This window comes from Eublepharis macularius, chromosome 7, assembly GCF_028583425.1.
Source record: "Eublepharis macularius isolate TG4126 chromosome 7, MPM_Emac_v1.0, whole genome shotgun sequence".
Classification (NCBI taxonomy): domain Eukaryota; kingdom Metazoa; phylum Chordata; class Lepidosauria; order Squamata; family Eublepharidae; genus Eublepharis; species Eublepharis macularius.
Window position 1 is genome coordinate 95216788 of NC_072796.1, and position 23601 is coordinate 95240388.

General features: G+C 42.9%; 1 protein-coding gene across 1 annotated transcript in view; it reads left to right on the top strand.

The window, feature by feature from the left end:
• Nucleotides 1-23601, top strand: part of PREX2 (phosphatidylinositol-3,4,5-trisphosphate dependent Rac exchange factor 2) — a 194521-nt gene that overhangs the window by 116985 nt on the left and 53935 nt on the right. The window contains exons 24-30 of the mRNA XM_054984937.1: nucleotides 4853-5075; nucleotides 7242-7449; nucleotides 10506-10685; nucleotides 11084-11178; nucleotides 18036-18118; nucleotides 21804-21894; nucleotides 23038-23166. Of these exons, the coding sequence (XP_054840912.1) occupies nucleotides 4853-5075; nucleotides 7242-7449; nucleotides 10506-10685; nucleotides 11084-11178; nucleotides 18036-18118; nucleotides 21804-21894; nucleotides 23038-23166 (1009 nt within the window). The remainder of the gene's footprint in view (nucleotides 1-4852; nucleotides 5076-7241; nucleotides 7450-10505; nucleotides 10686-11083; nucleotides 11179-18035; nucleotides 18119-21803; nucleotides 21895-23037; nucleotides 23167-23601) is intronic.

Genomic DNA, 23601 nt, shown 5'->3' on the forward strand with positions numbered 1-23601 from the left:
TACTGCAGACCAACAAAGCTACCTGCCTGAAACTAGTAAAAAGTTCAGTAGCACCTTTAAGACTAACCAACTTTACTGTAGCATAAGCTTTCGAAAACCACAGTTCTCTTTGGCAGATGCAACATGCATTTGATGAAGAGAGCTGTGGTTCTCAAAAGCTTATGCTACAGTAAAGTTGGTTAGTCTTAAAGGTGCAAATGGACTCTTTACTATTTTGCTACTACAGACTAACACGGCTAACTCCTCTGGATCTAGTACCTGAAACTAGTTTCTTTGATTTACTTGCATTTCACAAGAATTCATGGTTGTTGTGGATTTTCCGGGCTGTATAGCCGACCACGGTTATACAGCCCGGAAAATCCGCAACAACCATCGTTCTCCGGCCATGAAAGCCTTCGACAATATATCACAAGAATTCAGTTTCCAGATATCCTTTTAAAATTTTCTCCTGATATGTAGGGATCTGGAATTTGGCAAATAGTGAAAGGCTGCAAAAAACCTCCAGCTTGTTTTTCAAAGAAAGCTGGGTATTTTTAACTATACTCAGTCAGAAATTCTACATAGTTGGACAGCTTTTCATATATTTCTTGTTGTAGCACTGAATGTGATGTGCATTGTCCAGAACAAGAATAGCTAGATCGTATTGGGTCAAGACGAAGAACACTGGCACAACTACATGGGGAAGGAATATATAATTACTGTACCTGACATGATCTTATTATAAGCCCCCACATTAATTAAAATTCTCAGATAAGAACATTTCAGAATCCATAATCGTGATGCAGATTTGTCATTTTAAAATGTTTATTGTTCCTGATGGCTGTTGGTAACATGTTCTATTCCAAGAATAGCTGTGCTTTTCTTTTAGGGTGGTAAATGTAACCATAGTAACAAAAGTGCTTGAGAATGCCATAGCTGTGCAGTTAGTTTTAAATGTGAAAGTTTGAGACCTATAATTAGAAACCTGGAGGGTTCCTACAGTTTTTATTATTACATATTATTTATAACATAAATAAGTCCAGTACAGAAGTCCTCAATGGTTTTCTAACTCATGCATGCCTTTTTAAAAAAGGATCTGAATTTATCATTTGAATAAATTGTAACAGGCATTTTGGACTCCATGATACAGGCTATGTGATTATTGAAATGTGGAATATGTAGTGAATTGTCTCTAGTCTCCTCCTTGTTCCACATGTTCGGAGATAATAAAGCAGTTTAACCTTACCTGGACATAAATATTATCAACACTACTGTATCAAATAGTGACGTGGATGAAACTTGTAATAATCCAGTTCCAAATACAATTTTGTTATGCTTGTAATACATTCCATTAATGTACTTCTGTATTCTGACAAGATTCCATTCCCTGAAAATTCTTCACTGATTTGGATTGTAACTGTGGATTCTCACCACATCCCCCACATACTTGAGTTCTGCTGCAACAACTACTGAAATAGCTGCTGGGAATGAAAGAAGTTCCATTCCCTCATATGTTGTTATTGCAGCACACCAAATGCTGCAATATATAAGGAGCCCCGTGGCGCAGAGTGGTAAGCTGCAGTACTGCAGCCCAAGCTCTGCTCACGACCTGAGTTCGATCCTGGCAGAAGCCAGGTTCAAGTAGCCAGCTCAAGGTTGACTCAGCCTTCCATCCTTCCAAGGTCGGTAAAATGAGTACACAGTTTCCTGGGAGTAAAGTAGAGGACTGGGGAACGCATGGCAAACCACCCCGTAAAAAGTCTGCCAAGAAAATGTCATGATGCGATGTCCCCCATGGGTCAGTAATGACCCATGCTTTTACCTAATGACTCGGTGCTTGTACCTAAGTGCCAGTAACCATAGTAAATGTAATTTCAGATGGATATCAGAAACTTTGGGAAAACTGTATCTTCCAGGATAGTTGGGATACCGCTTTGCTTGGCATCAAAAAAGGAGAACAACACTTTATTTCCATTGTCATGGCAGCATGGAGATCATGGGAAGAGTGTGGGAACTCATATGGTTGAATGGGGGACATTTCAAAACTCACATATTCCTCTGTGAGGAGCACAATCAGGTTTACACATTTTGGAATTTAGCATAAATAAATGAACTATTTTTCTGTTTTTTTAAAAAAAATGAAAAAGCGTCTTGTTGTGCAAGTCAAATTTCAAACTTTTAATTCTGTTAAAATTTGTAAATGGTTTTAATAGCTTTCCTTATGGCAAAAGATTTATTGATCCCTTGAGGAAAGTGTGTCTAGGAGAACCCAGCTTCAATTTAGCTCAAATTGCCATAGGTAGTCTTTGAGTCTGGGATGATATAAAAGGAAATCCAGGCATCTTTCTAGTGTATCCCCCTCTCTCCGTACTCAGTTTTGGTTCATAGCACTTACTTAGAGACTACAATAATTGAATCCCCAGTTGAACAACTTGTATTTGATTTTAACAACCTGCATTATGTATGAAATTTATTGATCTATTGGGAAAAGTATCTCTAGGAGAACTTATGTTCAGCATAGCTCAAGCCATCATAGGCATTCATTGAGTCAGGGTTGTTTAATAGAAACAGAGCTGGAAGAGATTCCAATGGTCATCTAGTCAGACCCTCTGCACAATCTGATGTAAACTGCCCTGAGCCCGTTCACGAGAAGGGTGGGCTAAAAATTTAACAACATCATCAACAACAATAGCTCCCCCCCCTACAATTACCCCTGCTATATGCCCAGAGGAAGGCAAAAAGCCTCCATGATCCCTGACCAATCTAACATGGAGAAAATTCATAAGACCATCTTGGTTGCCATCCTTTGGACATGTTCCAACTTGTCAACATCCTCCTTAAACTGTAGTGCCCAAAACTGAACACAGTGTTCTAAGTGAAGTCTAAGCAGAGTAGAACAAAGCAATACTATAACTTTGTGCGATTTAGAACCCATAATTATGTTGATGCAGCCTAAAATTGCCTTTGTGGGTTGATATAGAAGGAATTCCAGGCATTCCTCCTAGTAGGACAGCCACCTATTGAAAATGCTGAAGCTTTGGATTTTGGGCACTGAGCAAGGAAGCATAAAATGAGAGATCTGTTGCAACTCTCATATCCATCTAAAATTAAATTTTCCAGGGACCTTGGCACTTGGGATACTGCCAAGTCAATTTAGCTCCTTACTTGGTAGTGGTAGATTGCAAAACTCTCCTCTCCTCACCCAACAATATCTGCAGGGCAGATAGAATCTTTTCTGTTCACTCTGAGGGTTCATGGAGGATTTTATTTATTTATTTTCTGCAATTTGTATTCTGCCCTCCCTGCACCAGCAGGCTCAGTTTTAGTCTAGTTTCTCTATTTAGTATGATTACTTTGGATTGAACTTGAGCACTAGTTGATAACTAGTGAAGGATGAACTTAAGTCACATAAATACAGCTATACTTTTTTTTGAGCCCATTTGAAAGCCTGTTGCACTCTCCATGACTTCATTGATAATGCAGTGAGGTACGAATGGCTTCTTTGCCCTTCTGCCTCCCTCCACCCTTACCAGAGCACCAGCTTCTATGAGCTTTCCTTTCACCCTAAATTAACTTGGTGCCAACAGTGGTGGCTGTGACCAGGATCATTTTTGTGAGGACTGTATTATTCCTGTATCTGAAATACTGTAATAGCAGTGTACCAGTTACTAGAAATCTCGAGAAGTATGGTTTTCCAGTGTGCCTGAGAATTCAGTCTGGTGCCACGCACCCTGCAAAGTGCATGTCCCAGAGCTCCTTGTATCTGGGACTCTGCTAACTTGCTCATGTCAGCATTGCAGAAATAGGAATGCTACATCTCTTGCTTCAGTGGGAGACCTTCTGCCCCCATTGGCCATTTCAGCTGCTGGTCTTCTGGGTGATCAGAAAAAAATGGAGGCAATTGTCAACACTGGTGTTGTGATTACATCATTTCCAATCACACTGTTCATCACGTCACTGGTGATGTCACCACATTGTCAGCAAGCCCCCATTCCCCATTGGTGAGCCTCCTGCCAATTTCCAGTGTTATCCTGGCAAAACCTATGCAGGAACAAGAAGACTTAGGATAGGTAGTGTTTGCGTGTCCTGGAAAACTTCCTATCCCAGTTCAGTTAATTTTCTGAGGCTTCAGTGAAATGGCCCTCCATTTGCATACAGCTGTACATTATGACTGGGAGAAATAACACATTTCAGCAAGTGAGGGAGGGTTTCCTTTCCAGCATTAGTGACTCTAATGTATTATGCCTGGCCCAAAAAATAATCAAATAAAAAGCCACTTTGGACTTAACTCCAGAATAGTGAAAGTAAATGCATAGGTGACAGGCATATGCATTATTTACACTTCTGCTGTAATATCTGGTTAGGGATGCTCGTGTGGTGAGATAAATGAACTGTACCATTCATGAACTGCAAATGTGGGCAGAAGTAATTTTTTTCACCGTAGGTGAGAAGTACAAATTGCCTCTACAGATGTTACACAAATCTGTAAAAAATAGATACAAAGATTACCCATGCATCCATAATTACTAGTTCTCTATAATGTTCAAAGCTGCCTTGAATACATCATAGAGACAAAAAAAAAGCCCTGACTAGGTGAGGATCTCTTCACTTGGTTAGGGCCAATAAAGAGATGTTGCGACGATGAGCAGAAATATAAGGATACTGAAAACTGATCCCCCCCACCCGTTTGGGTGACTGTCCCTTTTGTAATGTTAGAGACAGAGTAGTGCTTAACGAGGGAGAAAAAAGAATCTTTTTAATACCAAGTAAAATTAAGCTGACAAAAAGAAGCTTTAAAATTAAAAAAAATTCTGTAGCCTAGGTTGTAAATGTTGATGATATTATAAACTTCCTTTTATTTTCTCATCTGCAGTTCTCACGAGTTTTAAAAAACCGAGCTTGGCCTACCTTTAAGCAAGCTAAATCCAAGATTTCACCATTGCACAGCAGTGATTTTTGCCCAACTAACTGCCACATTAATGTTATGGAAGTCTCATATCCTAAAACTTCAACATCAGTAGGTAGTGCCTTTGGTGTTCAGTTAGACAACAGAAAACATTCTTCATATGAAAAAGAAAACAAGCATACTGGTCAAGGTAAGTTTCTAGATGTGCTCTTATATCCAACTATTTATCTGCTAAACTCACATCCACGTTCCATCCCACTTTAACAAGTTTCAGGAAGGGGCTATACAATTAGGAATAAATGGCTGGACTTGCCTGGGGCAAAAACCCACAAGAAAACCAGATTGTCCCAACTCAATTAATTTTTTTCTACATAACTGAAAGGCTATTATTCATTTGTGTGGGGGGAGTAAAGCATTGAATGAGATAGCGTCCTTGTAAGAGCAAAACTGATTTCTGTCCTTATCCTGACACTGGGTAGGTAGCATGGCCTAGTATAATGGAAATCTTCAAGGAAAGCTATCCATCCACACTCACACCCCCACCTATAATAATTAGGCCTCTGCTGAATTTATATCCAGTATTGATGTTCAAGTCCTCAAACATTTGAAGAAGGGGAATGGTTTTTAAATGAACCTTAAGAAAGGAAAGGGTAAGCATTTTTTCTCCTTTCATGGCCATTTGTTTCCCCTGTCTGCTGCTACTTTCCACTGTATTTTTCTTGCTTACAGCTGCTTTTTCTGTCTAGCCAACCAGTGATGTTGTTCTGAATGTGATGACATCATGGCTTAGGATTGCCAGGTCCCTTGGAGCCCAAACTAGGGGTTTGCCCGGTCCCTTTACTCCCCCGGCAAGAGGTTGGGAGCCTGGCACTTACCTTGCTGCTCAGGGTTTCCCCCCATGCACATGCATGCTCCCAGCTTCTGGAAGTGACGTCATCGTGGGGGGGGGGGTCAAAGGCCAGCCAGGAGCACTCCTACACTCACCAAGGAATCAGTCCCTGAGTGGCACGATTCTCCCCAAAATGGGCCCACTGTGGGTGCAGGAGCATGCAGCTTGGCTTAGCTCAGCTCGGGGCGTGTGATGCAGCTCAGCTCGGGGCACATGGCTTGGCTTGGCTCACGCCATGTGCCCCAAGCTGAGCTCAGCCATGTTGTGTGCCCTGAGCCGCACACCCCAAACTAAGCTGCGCTGCATGCCCTGAGCTGAGCCACGGCACGTGGCTTGGCTTGGCTCAGGGCGCACGGTGCAGCACGGCTTGGGACGCGCTGTGCGGCTTGGCTCAGGCCACATGGTGCGGCTCGGGGGTGTGCCTCAGGGGAGCTTGCCCTCTGCCACCCAAGTAAGTGGGCACAGAGGGCGGAAAAGTGGGAGCAGGGGATCCCCCACCCTGGCGGGGGAATGGTAACCCTACATGTTGACTTTATTGAAGGCAAAGGAAGGCTATTCAAAATGATAACAATAATTAGGCAAAGCATTTAATCTCCTTTTGAAGCAATCCCCTCCCCCACAATTGCCTAAAACAGGGATGAAGGACACCAGTTTTTAAGCAGAACTTGCTAGGTCCTCCCAGCAACTGGCAGGGGAGGTCATGGGGGGTGGGGACAGGACTTATCAGCTCCCAGGGGTGCTTGCCGGTGATGCAATAATGTTGCTAGCAATCAGCTGTGGTCACCTCGCTGGCCCACCAGAACAACTCTGATATTTGGGCAAAACCTCTGGTTTTTGCAAAATACCAGGGTTTCACCTGGTGATGTGATGATATCACACAGGAAGCGATAGCAGTGCATCACCAGTGACATGATGATTTTGCTGACAAGAGACTGCACTTCCTGGTGAGTCATTTCCCACCATTTCTTCCCCACTAGCCAGCTGATTGGCATTGGGAATGCCAGTGGGGAGGGAATCTGACATCCCCAGTGGGGGAAAGGGCAACCATATTTTAAGGCTGATAAAATTTTTCTTGAAAGTTACTTCCTCTTTTAGCATATAATGACAGGCATTTTGTTGTGTATTAACAACTCCTGAGTCTCTGGCTTTGACAAGAACTTTGTATAATTTTTTTATTCTTGGTTACTTACTACAACATTTCCCCACTGTCATGCAGACTATTTTAATTTATTTTGCAAGAACAAAAACTATAGCCACCCATGATTTTTTATACATATCTATGTTGTCAATTCCAAATGGCTTGTGTACCAAATATATTTTTTTAAATATGGAATGATTGTTAATTTGGTTTATGAAATTCAGTTAATCAGCTTTGGTTTTCCAATGGTGAAGCTACCTATAGCTTCAGAGATCAATATACCCTGTAATATATTTCATACATTTTAATTTTATTTCCATTATGTCTAGGTAAACTCAGTCCTATGGTTTATATACAACATACAATTACTACAATGGCAGCTCCATCAGGGCATTCCTTAGGTCAACAGGACGGCCGTGGTTTGAGATATTTGTTAAAAGAAGAGGATCTGGAAACACAAGATGTCTATCAGAAATTGTTGTGCAAATTGCAGGCTGCACTGAAAGAAGTAGAAAATTGTGTTTCTCAAATAGATGAGTAAGTAACCCAGGGAATATACTCCTAAGGCCTTTAGACGTTAACATATTCACTTGATATAAGAGGAACCTTTCCTTGTATTGTCATGTATTCCCTGTGCTGTTTTCAAATACCTACATTATCTAACTGTATTCTGCAACCGAAGAGAGCAAATTCTTATTATCTTTATTTATTTACTTAAAACATTTAATCCTGCCTTTCCGCTCAATTAGACCCTCAAGCAGCAAACAGTAAACATTACAATCAATACATACATAAAACAATATTTAAAAACATAAACAGGAAAGAAGGTCAATACCCTCAAAGATAACTGTTATGGTTCATATGGGAGTAAAGTATGGCAGTCCCAAACCATAGAGTGTTGTAAAGATCAAAAGCAGCACCTTGAATTGGGCCCAGAACAACGTGGAAGCCAGTGTAGAGAAAGCAAGACTGGAGTATAGTCTCTGCTACCTGCTCCAGTCAATGTTCTTGCTGTAGCATTAGAGCATTTATTTATTTATTTATTTATTATTTATTTACTTATTTATTTATTTATGTCATTTATAGTTTGCCTTTCTCACTGAGACTCAAGGAGGATTACATAATGTAAGATGACTACAATCAGTAGCAAGGACGAGGACAGGCATTTTCAGACAGTGTCGAGAACATTTTCATAAACAATGTCATAGGGTAAATGAATACATGTTTACAAAGACATTAGCAAGGACCCAATATGGGGTTGAAGAATTGCTGAAATAGAACATAATCAGTTCTAGGACTGACATGAAACAACATGAAGCACAGGTAGTATTAGGGTTGCCAGGTCCCTCTAGTCTCCCAGCAGGAGACTGGGCTGCTGGCTCCTACCCCCTTGGTGCTGTTGCTGTTGTGACCGTGTGCACGCAAAGTGCATGCACATTCCTGGTGTGTGTGATGACATCACTTCCAGGAGTGATGTCATCATGCAGGGTCAAAGGCGCCCGTGCACCAGGGAGGGAAGAGAGAGCGGGCAGCTTTCTCTTGCCGCTGCTGCTGCCGCTGCCACACCCCTTGTCCCTGCCGGGGTGGGCAGCACGGGGGCAGTGGCGGCTGTGGTGTGAGAGAGAGCTGTGGTGGCCACGGCCTGCTCTCTTGCTGCGGCCGTGGCCGCCCCTGTGCAGCCAGCGCCGGCAAGGACAAGGGGTGTGGGAGTGGCAGTAAGAGAGAGAGAGAGAGAGCAGGCCGAGGCCACCGCATCTCACTCTCTCGCTGCTGCCACCGCTGTGCCTCTTGTCCCTGCTGGTGCCGGCTGCACAGGGACAGCGGCGGCTGTGATGAGAGAGCGGGTGGCGGAGGCTGCAGCAGCAGCAGTGAGAGCAGCGTGCTCTTGCAACCGCCACCTGCTTTCTCTCTGCTGCTGCCACCTGCTCTGACGGCAGCCGGGAGCACACCCCGCACCCAGGGCCGCATTTCGCCACCCGGGGAGGGGGCGCTCCAGGGAGCATGCCCCCCTGCCGGCCAGGTAAGTGGGCGCTGGGGGGAAGGGTGGGATTGGGGGATCCCCCGCCCCGAGCAGGGGGATGGTAATCCTAGGTAGTCTATAGGAGTACATATTTAAAGCAACAGATAATATGTAAAGCAGCATAATGGTGAAGTCTATGATTCCTCCTAACTGATTAGCAAAACATCTGAGACCTCCTCTCTACAATATTGCCCTCCTATCTGAGAAAAAAGCCTTTTTGAATAATTTGGTTTTGCATTATTTGTGGAAAGCCAGGAGTGTAGGGGCTCTCCTAACCTCCTCAGGCAGGCCGTTCCACAGGGTAGGGGCCATCAAAGAGAAAGCCCGTGTACGGGCTGCTGTTGTTTTCACCCATGTGCAGGCTGGCACTTGCAAGAGACCCTGTTCAGATGAGTGAAGCTGTCATGGAGGGACACAGGGAGAGAGGCAGTCCTGTAGGTATGTCTGTCCAAGGCCATGAAGAGCTTTGTATGTAATAACCAATACCTTGAACTGAGCATGGTAACTGACAGGTAGCTAATGGAGTGACTATAGGATGGGAGTGATGTTTATGCTCCTGCTTGCTCCTGCTAACAGTCGAGATGCAGCATTTTGTACTAATTAGAGCCTCCTAGTTAACTTAGATGGGAGACCAATGTATAGTGCATTACAATAGTCAAGTTTTGATGTTACCATAGCATGGATCCAGGTGGCCAGGTTGGCTGTGTTGAGATAAGAAGCCATCTTCCAGGCTAACGTGAGATTGTAGTAAGCAGCTGGCTTACCTACAAAAACTAGTATCAGGTTCTCTTGGCAACTGCCTGCTTATCCAACAGGATGCTTGGGTCCAGCAGTGACCCTGTTCCTTTTGGGGAGTGCCATACCATCCATAACAGGAGACACCTCAATACCCTGATCAGTCCTTCCACCCACCATCCTTGTTGAGATTAAACTTCAGTTTATCCACCCCAAAACTTCTCATTCAAGGTATCCCCAGTCTCCCTAGGATATGCAGTGATAAAAATAAAGTAGTGTGAATGCCTGCTATGAAATGGCATGAAAACTGCTTGTGTACATTATGGGTTTTATGAATTTCAGTGTTAGCTTCAGAGTATTTGTAAATTTTTTTCAGATGGATTAAACTGTTTTTCCCTAAAGATATTTCATTTATAAATACTACAGCACAAACATTCTAAACCTGAAATATGCTTAACCACAGGATAAACCAAGAAATAATAAATTATAAAAAATCATCAATTTCTTTTGAACAATACTTTCATTTTGTGGGCTCAGTTAATATTTCAGAAGCTTTCTACTTACCAAGCTGTCACTGTTGCTGTTTTTTTGTTTCCTAGTATGTGTGATGAAAATCTTCAGTATAAATTTTCTATTTTTTCATGCAGAAAATGGTGCAAATTATGGTTGAAGACCTATGGCTCAATACAATGCCAATATTTTTTTGCATAACATTCCAGGTTCAGTACATGGTATTCCTCTTAAATAGTCTCAAGAATTAATATTGGTCGCATATACTAATCTCTGTGGACAACTTTTGAAAGCAGAACTAACTTAGTTGAATATTATCATGTTTCAGCCTTCTTTCTTCAATAACATGTTCTCCAAAATCACAACGTAAAACACATGAGTCATTACCACCAACAGACAGTGATAACGAAAAAGGAGAACGAAATGGTAAAAAGGTCTGCTTCAGTGTAGCAGGAGATGAGCAGGAAGATTCTGGTCATGACACTATTAGCAACCGGGATTCATATAGGTAATTGTCTCTTATCTCTATCAGTGGTAAAAGGATAATGCATAACATTGCTGATATTAAACATGAATAAATTGTGCTTCTCACTTTTAGTGCATATAAAATTGTTTAAGTATGCTTTTTGCCATATTCGTCAATCATTTAATTTCAGCAGACAACACATTGTGGCATTATTTGATTCAGTTTTAAATGATAGTACCAGTGAGCTTTCTACCATTTCTTGATGGGAAGATGAATAGAAGTTAATGTATGGTTTCTTTAACAGCACAAAGAATTTTGGCAAAGTATTGCAAAGAGATGCCTGGGTAAGAAATAAAAATAAAAAGATGTGAAATATCGTCTTTAATATAAATATTCTGAAAAAGATTTATATTTTTGCATGCTTTCTTTTGCCTATTCAGTGACTGCAACAGCAACAGGAATTCCATTGCTTCTTTTTCCAGTATTTGCAGTAGCCAATGCAGTTCTTACTTTCACAGTGATGAAATGGATTCAGGTAATTTTTAACCCCCACCCCTTTTTTGCTTCTTACCAGTGCATAAAACATAGCCTTCATATACAGAATGGGCAGTTCAGTTCTCATGGCTGTCTCAGTGCAGGTGTCCGGCTGCTAGAGTTACTTTGGTGCTGCTAGTCCATTCCCAATGGACATTCCACAGGGGGAAACAATGCCACACAGTTCCCCACTAGGCACAGATGATATAGCAAGAATGCTGGAGTCTATAGCAGCCCTGGAAACATCCACCAGTCAGACAACAGCAGTCCTGTGCAGCCAATGAGACAGCACTAATTTGGCCACTGTTCTCAACCTCCTCTCCCCCAGACAGACAGCGAACAGTGAAGGAAGGTCCTGCCTCAGCAGTACTCCAATAGAGGTACATGGTCTGAGAGCCCCACCCCCCCTACCCAGCCCAGAGAGGACACTCACCCTGTGGCAAACAGGGCATCTGCTCCTTTCCCTAGCAAGGGCTTGACAAGCAGGAAAAGTGCCGCTCACACATAAACTTCCCCACTGCAAATAACCAAATAAAAAGTAAAACAGAAAGGGAAAAAATGACAGATGCCAGCCTCGAACAAACAGCCCAGACCTGTCCCCCAACAACAGTGCTAGGAGAGGGGGTTCCAAAAAGACATACCAGCAGCCATTGGGCACCCCACCGGAGCCTTAATAGCAGCAGGAGCAGCCACATGGGGCAAGTCAAGGAACATTGCACAGGCAGGCATGGCTCAGTGAAAAGGCACTAAGATATATGTTAGTGGTTAGGGCTCCTGGCTCAATCCACATGGTACGAGGTGAGCAAAACTCTGGATCTCACTTTTGGCCCCAACAAACAGCAAAAGGAAGAACATGGCGGCATAGCCAATAGGCTACCCCAGAGAGCTATCATTTTGGCTGGTATACCCCTCCACAGTTCTCCTGCAGCTGCACCCATGACACTGGATCCCTTGCATCCACCAAGGCTTCCCTGCCGATACACTAACAATCTGTGTGATTTATCAGATACCAGCAGTGTTGTGGGAGAGTGTGGGGCCTAGAGACCGCTCTCAAACCAGCCCATTCTTCGTGCAATCTGCACATAGCAGCCAGAGAGTGTGTGCAAGGCGGGAGGGGAGGTGGGGACCTGAGAGAAATAAAAGGCAAAAAGCACAAAACACAGCAAACATACAAGGCTAGCTAAGAAACAGAGGAAAATGGGAGAGAGTAATCTGAGATAGGATGATAATTACCTATCCTGAAGAAGGAGGGGTATGTGAAAGCAGCAACAAAGCAACCAGCATTTCATGGGGAGAAAGGAGAGAGGACCCAGACATATCTGAGGGTGCATTTATGGGTCCAGAACACACACTGAGCACATCACTGGGCCTCTCAGTTATAGGGCAAATCTGATGTCTTGCTCCCCCAAACAATACCTTAATGGTTTGTCTAGAGGTAGGATAATAACTTGGAAAAGGTCTGAGCCAGTTTGGTGTAGTAGTTAAGAGTGACAGGACTCTAATCTGGAAAACCAGGTTTGATTCCCCACTCCTCTGCTTGAAGCCAACTGGGTGATCTTGGGTCAGTCACAGCTCTCTCAGAACTCTCTCAGCCTCACCCACCTCACAGAGTAATTGTTGTGAGGATAACAACGCAATGGTTGTTATGGGTTTTCCGGGCTGTATTGCCGTGGTCTTGGCATTGTAGTTCCTGACGTTTCGCCAGCAGCTGTGGCTGGCATCTTCAGAGGTGTAGCACCAAAAGACAGAGATCTCTCAGTGTCACAGTGTGGAAAAGGTGTTGGCAGGTCATTTATATCTACTCAGGAGGGGTGGGGTTGAGCTGAGTCATCCTGTAAGAGTTTCCCAGGGTGTGGAATGCTAATGGCGGGAGGCTTCACTGTATCCTGAGGAGATTCTTTTGCATATGGATTGGTGCTTGATGTGCTAATCTTCTCTGCAGGGCTATTGTCGGGTGTAGAGTGTTTTGTTAGCCTGGTGTTTTTCAGAACTGGAAACCATGCTCTGTTCATTCTTAAGGTTTCTTCTTTCCTGTTGAAGTTTTGCTTATGCTTGTGAATTTCAATGGCTTCCCTGTGCAGTCTGACAAAGTAGTTGGAAGTGTTGTCCAGTATTTTGGTGTCCTGGAATAAGATACTGTGCCCTGTTTGTGTTAGGCTATGTTCAGCCACTGCTGATTTTTCAGGTTGTCCAAGTCTGCAGTGTCTTTCATGTTCTTTTATTCTTGTCTGGATGCTATGCTTTGTGGTCCCGATGTTCACTTGTCCACAGCTGCAGGGTATACGGTATACTCCTGCAGAGGTGAGGGGGTCTCTACTGTCTTTAAATGACTCAGCTCAACCCCACCCCTCCTGAGTAGATATAAATGACCTGCCAACACCTTTTCCACACTGTGACACTGAGAGATCTCTGTCTTTTGGTGCTACACCTCTGAAGATGCCAGCCACAGCTGCTGGCGAAACGTCAGGAACTACAATGCCAAGACCACGGCAATACAGCCCGGAAAACCGACAACAACCATTGTTCTCCGGCCGTGAAAGCCTTCGACAATACATCGATAACAACACACTTTGTAAACTGCTCTGAGTGTGGCATTAAGTTGTCCTGAAGGGTGGTATATAAATCAAATGTTGTTGTTGTTATATGACTATCTGGGAAGGTCTATAGGTAAAAATATTGCTTGATGACCTGGTAAGTACCAGGCAGGAAGGCTATCAGATGTGCTGAATAGTCTTGATTAGGAAAAGTGGGAGAGGGGAGGCAAAGGAAAGTGTTGATGAGATTAGGCAAGGCATTTCCTTAGGAAATCATCAAGGTATATGATGATGTAGTGATCCAGCAGATCAAGGAACATGTCATTTATGAACCTCTGGAAGACTGAGGGCATATTACACAGGCCAAATGGCATGATGAGATATTCAAATTGGCCGTAGTGGGTCCTGAAGGCAGTCTTCCATTCATCTCAAGTGCGAATCCAGATCAGGTTATACACTCTGTGCAGGTCAAGCTTGGTAAAGTGGGTTGCCCCCCTGGAGCTGGTCCAGGAGCTCAGGGATCAGGGGAAGGGGTTAGCGGTCCCAGACCATGATCTGGTTCAGGGCCTGGTAGTCATGGCACAGTCTAAGCTCCCCTCCCTTCTTCTTCACGAACAGAACTGGAGCCGACATGTGCGAGGTCGAGGGCCAAATGAAGCCCCGCTTTAGATTTTTGGCTAGGAATTCCTGAAGGACTGGTTTGGACAGTGAAAACAGATGGCCCATTGGTAGAGGCTTGTCAGGCATCAGGTGATGGTGCAGTCATAGGGCCTGAGGAGCGGCAGCTGGTCAGCTTCCTTTTTCTTGAACACATCGGCAAACTTGGCATAGTCGGGTGGAAAGGCAGGCCTGTTAGGGCATGTGCTGGAACTGGTGAGCAGTCTCCTGGGAGGATCCGGTGATGCCATGGGGAACTGGACTGACTAGTGCTCCCAGTCGATGGTGGGGTTGTTGCTTACGAGCCAAGTCAAGCCTAGCACCATGGGAAAGCGGGGCATATGGACCAGATCAAACCGGAGCTGATCCCAGTGGCCCTCAGTGACTATCTCCAAGGTCTCAGTCTCATGGGTCACTGGACATAACTTCAGGAGGTGCCTGTCGATGGCCTCCACCAGGGACCTGACTTGATTCTCCTGCATGGGGATCCGATGTTAGAGGGCAAACTCCAAGTCCATGAAACTCTAGGGAGCACCAGAATCGACCATGGCATTTGTCTCCAGGTACCTCCTGTCTGGCAACAGGATCTCTAGGGGGAGGAGGAGGTGTCCACCACCAACATCAAGGGCCCCGTTGGTGCAGATATCTTGCCCTGGTCCACGTGGGCTGCCACGAGCCAGGGCCTGTCTTTTGTCGGCACCTGTGGGACGCATTTCTCTAGGCAGAAGTTGGCATAGTGGCCAGCACCCCCTCAGTAGAACAAGAACAACAAAGTTTATTAGCCAGAGTCCATCACATTCTTGAAATCAATTCAAAATTACATGATTGCACATCAGCGAGACACACGCCATTTTAAAATAAATATTTAAAAGGTACATATTTCAACAAATTACCACCTTTAAAAATTTACTTATAAAATCAGTCCTAAAAGCCTAATTATTTGGCAACAATATAAACTTAAAATATCTAGGCAATCATTAAAATTGTAGCTTACTATAATTTATATAATATAAATACCTAAAATTCAAATTACCTTATACTATCAAATTATAACAATACTTATCTAGGATTCTGCACACAGACAAAGTCCCTGGGTGCACTGCCGGGTCTTTTCTGCGGCCGTGAAGCGGGGCTATGCACCTTCCAGCTGCATGGGTTCCCCTGGACCTGTAGGCCCTGGAATAGTGGGGGATGGGTAGCTAAGGGCTGGCAATGGCTGAGAAGGGTCCCCCTTCCAAGTGGCCTTGCTGCACGATTGCTTCCAGGCTTCTAGGTGCTGATAGATGGGCTGGCATAGCACCACTAAGGCCCGGAGTGTGGAGGGGTGTTCAGTCCAGGTCAGCTCATCCAAGACCTCGTCAGAAAGTTCCTCCATGAACTGGTCCATTAATGCTGCCTCATTCCAAGACAGGTCCTGAGCCAGAAGCTGGAATTCTGCTGCGGAGGTTGCCACTCTAGCCCGCCCCTGGCGGAGCAGCTGGATTCACCTGTTGGTGTTCTCAGCACTGACCAGGTTAGCGAACGCCATCTGGAGCCGCTCCAAAAACCCAGCATAGTCCTGCAGCAGTGGCAACAGCTCAAGGAGCAGGGGGGTGGTCCATTTGGCAGCCTGGCCTTTCAGCAGACTCAGGATGAAGCCCAACTTGGTCCGGTCATCTGGGAAGTCTCAGGGGTGCAGGCTGATATATAGCTGGCACTGAGCCAGGAAGACAGGGAACTCCTCCATGTTGCCTGCAAATTTCTCTGGTGGAGTCACCGGGCACTTGGGTGGGGCTGAGGAAGGTGGCCTAAGCGTGGGCCACTAGTGCAGCAGCTGCTCCCACGTCCATGCTGCCAGTGGTTGTGTTGTGGTGAGAGCAACGTCTCATGCTCAGGGCTCGGGGTGCTCGACCCAGGCGCTAGGGCGCTGAGGGTAGTTCACCTGTTAATCTAACAGGCACTCAGAAAGCAGGTAGCATAGTCCAAAGTCAAGCCGAGGTTCAGAGCCAAGAAGTCAGTCCAATAAGGGAGCATGCAAGTGGGAGTCCAAAGTCCAAAAAAGATGGTGTAGTCTGTGCCACTAGCATAAAGTGCTTGCTTAAGGAATTAATGCAAAATTCAGTCCTATTTATTATGCCCTTTATCACCTGTTGTTCAAGGTGCATGTGTGAAGCAACATCCTCTGGAGTTGGAAGGCTTGGTTCTTAAACAGCAGACATACTGTTTCTGTTTTATTAAGAATGCACTGAGCAACTTTATATGTGTTTCTCGGTTGTTATGGAGAATCTGGAACCTGAGGTGGCACCATGGCAGGGAAATCATGTTTTCCCTTCATTTGCTCAATTTACAATTTTGAATTTCTTGGAAAAAAGAAACCTTCAGCTCTACAAATTGAAGTGTGGTGTGTAGACAATGGTTGCAGTACTATCATGAACAGCTGTTGAATGGTGTTTTTTAACACCTGGAAATAATACCTTGCTGTTTCAGAAAAGTTTTCTTCTTCATTCTTCCCAGTCCAACATTTCACAGTGTGCCTCCCACTGCAGGGACACAACAGTGCCAATGACTTCTGCCACAGCTAGTTTTTTTAAAAAATTGAGAAGCAGCATATTATCATTTTCCTAACATTTTGAGAATGTGTGGGGACAGTTAGGGATGAAATTACTAGTAACTTTTGAAAATAAGGGTGGCTGTAACGAATATGGATTATTTTTGAAAAAATTCCTTTCCAGGGAACACTAGAACTTGGATACTATGATCTACGTGAGTGCAAGACTGCATTGATGAGGATGCATTGGAAGATGCTTTCTTCAGTGGAAACTGCCATCTGTCATTTCCTGTTTTCTCCTGCTCCTCAATAGTAGTCCTTTCTGACCCCAGGAAAGGGTTGTGGGACCCGTGTTGAGTAAAGAGGGTCAGGAGGTTGTGCTGGGTTGGGGAAGGGAATGAAATTATCCCTCCTGCTGCTTCTGTCACCAGAGCTCCAACGATGGCAGAAAAAAGGAGCAATTCCCCCCACTTCCTACTGCAGTTTCCTCCTGGCAGCAATCCTTATGTTGGTTCCAATTCATTGTCATCTCTTCCCTCTTCTCATTAAAGCTTCTTCTTGCAGGAGAAGCCTTCTGGCAGAAGAATGAGGAGTGGTGATTTTACCTGATTCTTCTCCTTGCTGCAAAGTCCTCTGCAGGGTGGCTTTTTGTCCATGGGATCCTCCAACCCTTTCTCTGACCAGTGAGGTTTCAGGGGTGACATTGTCCACTGCAGGAATGTAGAGGGAGATCTGCTTCCATGAAAAATGTATTGAATTGCCAGGAGAGCTATCCTATGTTATTATACAAGATTACCTTCAAATCCATATCATAACTTATATGCATAACACTCTACCTGTGTAATTTCTATTCAGTCATGTCCACACAACAACAACAACAACAAATACCCTTATATACCACTCTTCTAGACAAATTAGCATTCCACTCAGAGCAGTGGTCAGTGTTATTATTATCCCTACAATACAGCTTGGGAACTGGGCCTGAGAGGAGTGGTTTACCCAAGGAGTTCTATGCTGTAGTGAGATCCAGTCCAGCAGAATACTGGTTCACAATCCAACTGCTTAACCCCTATGCTACAGCAGCTCTACATACATACATACACAGCCAGTAATGTTGTCAACTATTATTTTAACCTTCAGGAGATGAACTTCCGTTAAGCATTCGTATCTCTCATGATAAGCAGGACAAACTCCACGGTTGTTTGGAACATCTGTTTGGTCAGGTAGGGGATTTTGTTTTCTGTTGCTTCCTGAAACAGGCTTATGCCTATGGGATTACAGATACAGTGATCCCATAGGCATAGGATGCTATGTTATTTTCTACTTTTGTATGCTGTGTTTGCAAAAAGCACCATTGTTCAATTTTAGGACTTCTGTGCTGTGTGCTCATGCCTAACCTTGTGTGTTTAGTTGCAGTTCAATGTTCATTTACAAATGAGTAAGATCCATTAATTATCCTGCACAAATAATTGGACATAGTACTGTACCAAGAGTTGTGTTCTAGCCAATGAGCAAAATTAAGGCATTCCAATTGGCAGTAGTGGAATGACTTTCACTTGCAGATTTTTACCTCATAATAGGGGTTGATTTCACATTTGTTTTGTGAACCAGAGCCCTGTTTTTCCTTAATTATGCTTTCTGCTTCTTACTTCCCTGTTCTTTCTTATGTATTTTACTCATCTCTTTTCATAGTAACCATATTTCCCCTCAAGAACAGTTCCAGCTACTGCAAAAATTGGAATATCAAATTAACAGTAAAGAATGTAGCATTGGTGGATTGGGAAGCAAAAACACCCTGGGAAAAAAGCTTCAGAGTGGCCCCCTTGCTTGCTTCTGGTCATTTTAAAGGGAGGAACCTAGTCGGTCAAAGTGCACAGAACTAAAAAAATACCTAGTGGCAGAATGCAAGATTGAGATTTCAGAAGGGCGAGGGGAAGCCAGGGCCATTTCCAGATGGCTTACCTGAAGCCGCTCCATGCCACAATGTTGTGGATTGTGCCGGGGAAAACGCGAAATACCGTGTTTTCTCGTGCGAGTTTTGTGCGATGTCGTGCAAAACTCGCGTGAGAAAATGCGATATTTCGCGTTTTCCCCGGCACGATCCACAACATTGCGGTATGGAGCGGCTTCAGGTAAGCCATCTGGAAACTGCCCTGTTTGGTATAGTGATTAAGAGTGGCAGGACTCCAGTCTAGAGAACCGAGTTTGATTCCCCACTCCTCCACTTGAAGCCAGCTGGGTGACCTTGGGTCAGCCACAGCTCTTCCAGAGCTCTCTCAGCCCCACCCACCTCACATGGTGATTGTTGTGGGGATAATACTTTGTAAACCACTCTGAGGGGGTGTTCTTGTCCTGAAGGGCAGTATATAAATCAAATGTTCTTATTACTATTAAGAGCTAAGAGGCGCATGGTATCATAAACCAGGCAGGGTTCCCTAAGTTAGAGGATTGCTTTCACATAATCGATGACAGAGGTCAGAGGTTGAAGCCTCTTATTCTGTGGTGAACAAGCAAAATGATGTAAATGCAATAAAATATGTAAACAAAAAGCTAATTAAGGAAGAAGTGTCCTAAAAGTAAAGGATTAGGGTATATAGTAATAGACAACAGTCTATTAAAATTTCTAAAACTTGGTCCTGTTGGGTTGTTAGAAAGGTATCAACTGATTTTCACCTCTGAAATCAGCATCAGCACCAGGAATAAAGAATACTCTTCTCACCCATCAGAGGCAGTTCTGATGATTTATGGGTTCTTACTAGAGATGGGCATTAACCAAAACACGAACCAAAATTAAGCATGAACCAGGCCGGTTCGTAGTTCACAAACCACGATTCGTCAGATCCCATTTCTGACAAACCGCCATGAACTTTTAGGCTGGTTCATTTGGTTCGTTTTTTGGTTCATCACTGCAGACAGCCTGGTGCCAATCAATCAGTTTCCTAGGCAACAGGGGATGGACTTCCTGCAGACCTTCTGCGGACCTGGAAGTGAACTTCTGCTGGCCTGGAAGTGACCTTCTGCTGGCCCAGAAGTGAAGAATTTCTAACCCGAATGTGACGTTTTCACAAACCAAATAAACCGGTTTGCAAACCAGGGCCAGGTTCGTGAAAGTTCGTGGTTCGTGAAATTTGACGAACCACAAACCACATGGTTCGTTTTTTCCCCAGTTCGTGTCCATCTCTAGTTCTTACTTTTGAGGGAGTTACTTCCAGGTAAACATGTATCAGGTGGTGGCTGCAGTCTGATGCACAGCATATTTATGTCTCTCTTGTGTGCATGCAAAGCACATATGCTTCCCTACATGATAATGGCACTTCTGGGACATCATTGCACAGGTACAGGAGTGTGTGCACACTTCATAGTGGGCTGATTTGGGCCTCAAATGGGCCAAATTCAACCTGTTTGGGGCCGAAATCCGCCTGCTATGAAGCACAGGAGTGCTCTCAGGGCAGTGTGATAACATCACTCCCAGAAAGTGACATCGTTGTATCTCCCAAGAGTGTGCCTGGGAGGCCCATTCCCATTCCTTTCCCTCTACTGGCTAAGTGAGTGGTGGCAGGGGGTGGAGGGTGAAAGCAGGGAATCCCCTGCTACTACCAGGGGGCTGGTAACCCTAAGTCCTGGTGAGATTAATGGCCAGTCTACTCCTAGAATGCAGAGTTAATGCATTTATATACAAAGAGCAAATATGTCTATGCCAATTAGTATTTAAGTAGTGTAGTGTATGATTATCCTTTGCAAACATTTTAATTTTATGACAATTATTTGACCCCCCCCCCCATTGGTACTATTCACTCAAAGGCTACGCCTTTGGTTTTTATTCTTTTCTATGGCTGCTTATGTAACATACTCTCTTATCTGCGCCTTATTAAAGATCCTACTGTCTCAAAAGAAAGATTTATCTTTTACTCTTGGATAGCTTTCAACAATTAGTAAGGCCTGTCAAACAAGACTGTTCTTTGAACACTTAGGCTTATCAGTACATTATTTATATAGGGTCCTTCTTGCAATGCTTCTTCTCATCAAAGTACACAGATACCTTTCTAGAGTTTGTTTATTTCCTTTATTGAAATTACGCTCTAGTTGAAGCATGATATCAAAATATATATGGTTATTAATATAAATCCTACAAAAACAGAACACAGAAAGGCAATAAGTATTAGGTTTGCTAACATTTCCCAATAAACTCTAAGTTTAAAACAATCAAAGTTTCTATGAAATGCATTAAGATTCCCATAGCATACAATGCAAATTATAAAATTCTCACCTACATTCTCATGAGATCTTCCAATCAGAACTTTAACATACTATTTGCATGTTTTATAGGTTATCTTATGCAAATATCTAAGATCTTTTTATGTGATAGCGTAAACAAACTATGAATGGTTTGATGCTTCATTAGAAGCATACCATTTCTATGGTATATCCTTCTAATTAGTCAAAAAATGATGTTCTATCCAACTTTCAAAACAAAACTATAAATCTGTGACAAATGACAGAGTTAAGTTGGTAGATCACCATTAGTCTATTTTCTGATAGAAGAACAGTAATCTAGATAGAGTCCACTATTTTTAATTGGCTGTCAAAGATGAAAGCACACCTGTTTTGGTCACCTAACATTCTGAAAAAAAAAACACAGTTCATGCTAAGTTTAGAAGTTCACCTAGAATACTAATGTATTGCTTTATACTGCTTACTGCAATGTGATTTAATCTATATTATTGCAACACTTATTCAGAATTACCATAGGTAATATTTTTTGAGACTTGCTATAACAAATGCCTTAGTTTTTTATTTACTTGTCTATGTCTGACATGTATTAAAGTATTTCCAGGCATTTAAAGTTAATGTTAAATTATTATTCTTTTTCTCAAATGTTCACTAATTAGCTACTTTTGAACCACACAGGTAGACTCAATAATTAATATTCTGAAAGGACCAGCTGTGGTGCGAGCTTTTGAGCAGACAAAGTTCTTCACTCCAAGTCGAAGCTTACAAGGTATTATTAAAAAATATTAGCATGTGTATTAAAAGGGATACTTTATATGAATATAATTTGCAGAATATGTATATTTTTACAAAGGAAATTGTCTTATTAGTTTACAGTAGCACTATACAGTAGCACTATATGCAGGAAGGATCTTAGGAAATTTTTCATACCAGCATACCAGTGTATTGCCTCTTAAGAAGACTTTTAAGAATTTAAATGCACTGGGAATTTCTTATTATTAGAATTAATCTCACTGCATACAAGGCTTGATTCTTTTTTTTTTACTTTCTCACATTATCCCTTTTCCATTTTAATAGTGTGAGTTAAAGCAATACTGATAAACACTAGGGATGCCAGGTCCCCCAGGGACCCAAACCAGGGGATGGAGCGCTCTGGAACATCATTCCCAGCACAATGCTGGAGTGCTCTGGAGCATACTTACCCCCCCTTGCTCTGTTCCTGTGCCTCTTTGCTGCTGGGCAGGTGAGAGGCAGAGGGGTAGTGGTGGGGGGGGGAAGAGACTGGGGGCAGGTGATCCCTCCATTGGGGGACTGGCAACTCTAGAAAACAGGCACTCACTTTGGTCACTTGTGATGAGTAAACTTTGGTTCTAGGTAAAAAGTCAGGAAGAATTTTAAATTGAAAAAGAGACAGTCCTTTTCAAACAGTCTATGTACTACAAATGGCTAATAGAGGCATGTCTGGGCAGGAGGGCCAATTAAAGGGGTGGTGGTGGTTTGGCCACTCCAGCAACTTTTCTGGAATTATTTGCAAGGTTGTTTCTGTTTCTATGAGGAATCCAAGAGATTCTTTTTCTATAATATTTTGACTGTTGGTACATTAACAGTTGAGTAGTAAAGATAAAGCTTCTAAACTATACTTAAAATGTGAATCATTGCATTTTATAAGTCTGAGGAAATAAGGTGGAATATAAATTTCTCCCCCCCCCAAATGTAAAATCAATCATAATTCTACTGGTTTTTCCAGTATCTTGGGCACATAGAAAGTACTCTTTGGATGAATTTTTTAAATAACTAAATAAAAATAAATGTGTATTTATGTCATATTTATGTGAATACCCCTCTCCCATTAAGGCAGTGATTTCCTGCAGTAATAGTAAGTGGCAATAAATCAAAGAATGCTTTTGACTAGAGTTTCAGCAGGACATAGAACCTAAACTCAGCTGTCCCAAGAGGTTGAGACTACACATCAAGCAAGATCCTTGGAACCTTCCCAGCAGTGTTCAGAATCTTGCACAAAACATCAGAAAATTTGTTGAAGGTCAGTGAGGGGTTATAACCCTGAATAATATTATTTAATAATAGATTTGTTTTGTTGTGCTTCTGAAGCCTAGTTTGCAAATAATGTAGACTCTAGAAGAGCTGTATAGCCCTAGGTTAACTAACTGAGAGAATCAGTGAGATCTATTTTACATTATAAAAGGGAGAAAACAAGTCTTATTGCTTAAGACTTGGTTTGAAAATATGGGTTTGTGTTTTCCACCAGTCTTCATATACAGTAATTTATCTGATATTTCATTATCAATCTGCTAAATTCAAATAACTGTGAAGCAATATGTGCTGTATGTTATAAATAGAAATATTTAAATCCTTCATGGGGCTTTATAATATGAAACATTGTATAAAAGGAAAAATGATATACAAATTATATTAAACAAAGTCCAGCTACATTTATCACTTCCCAGTTTCTTTCATC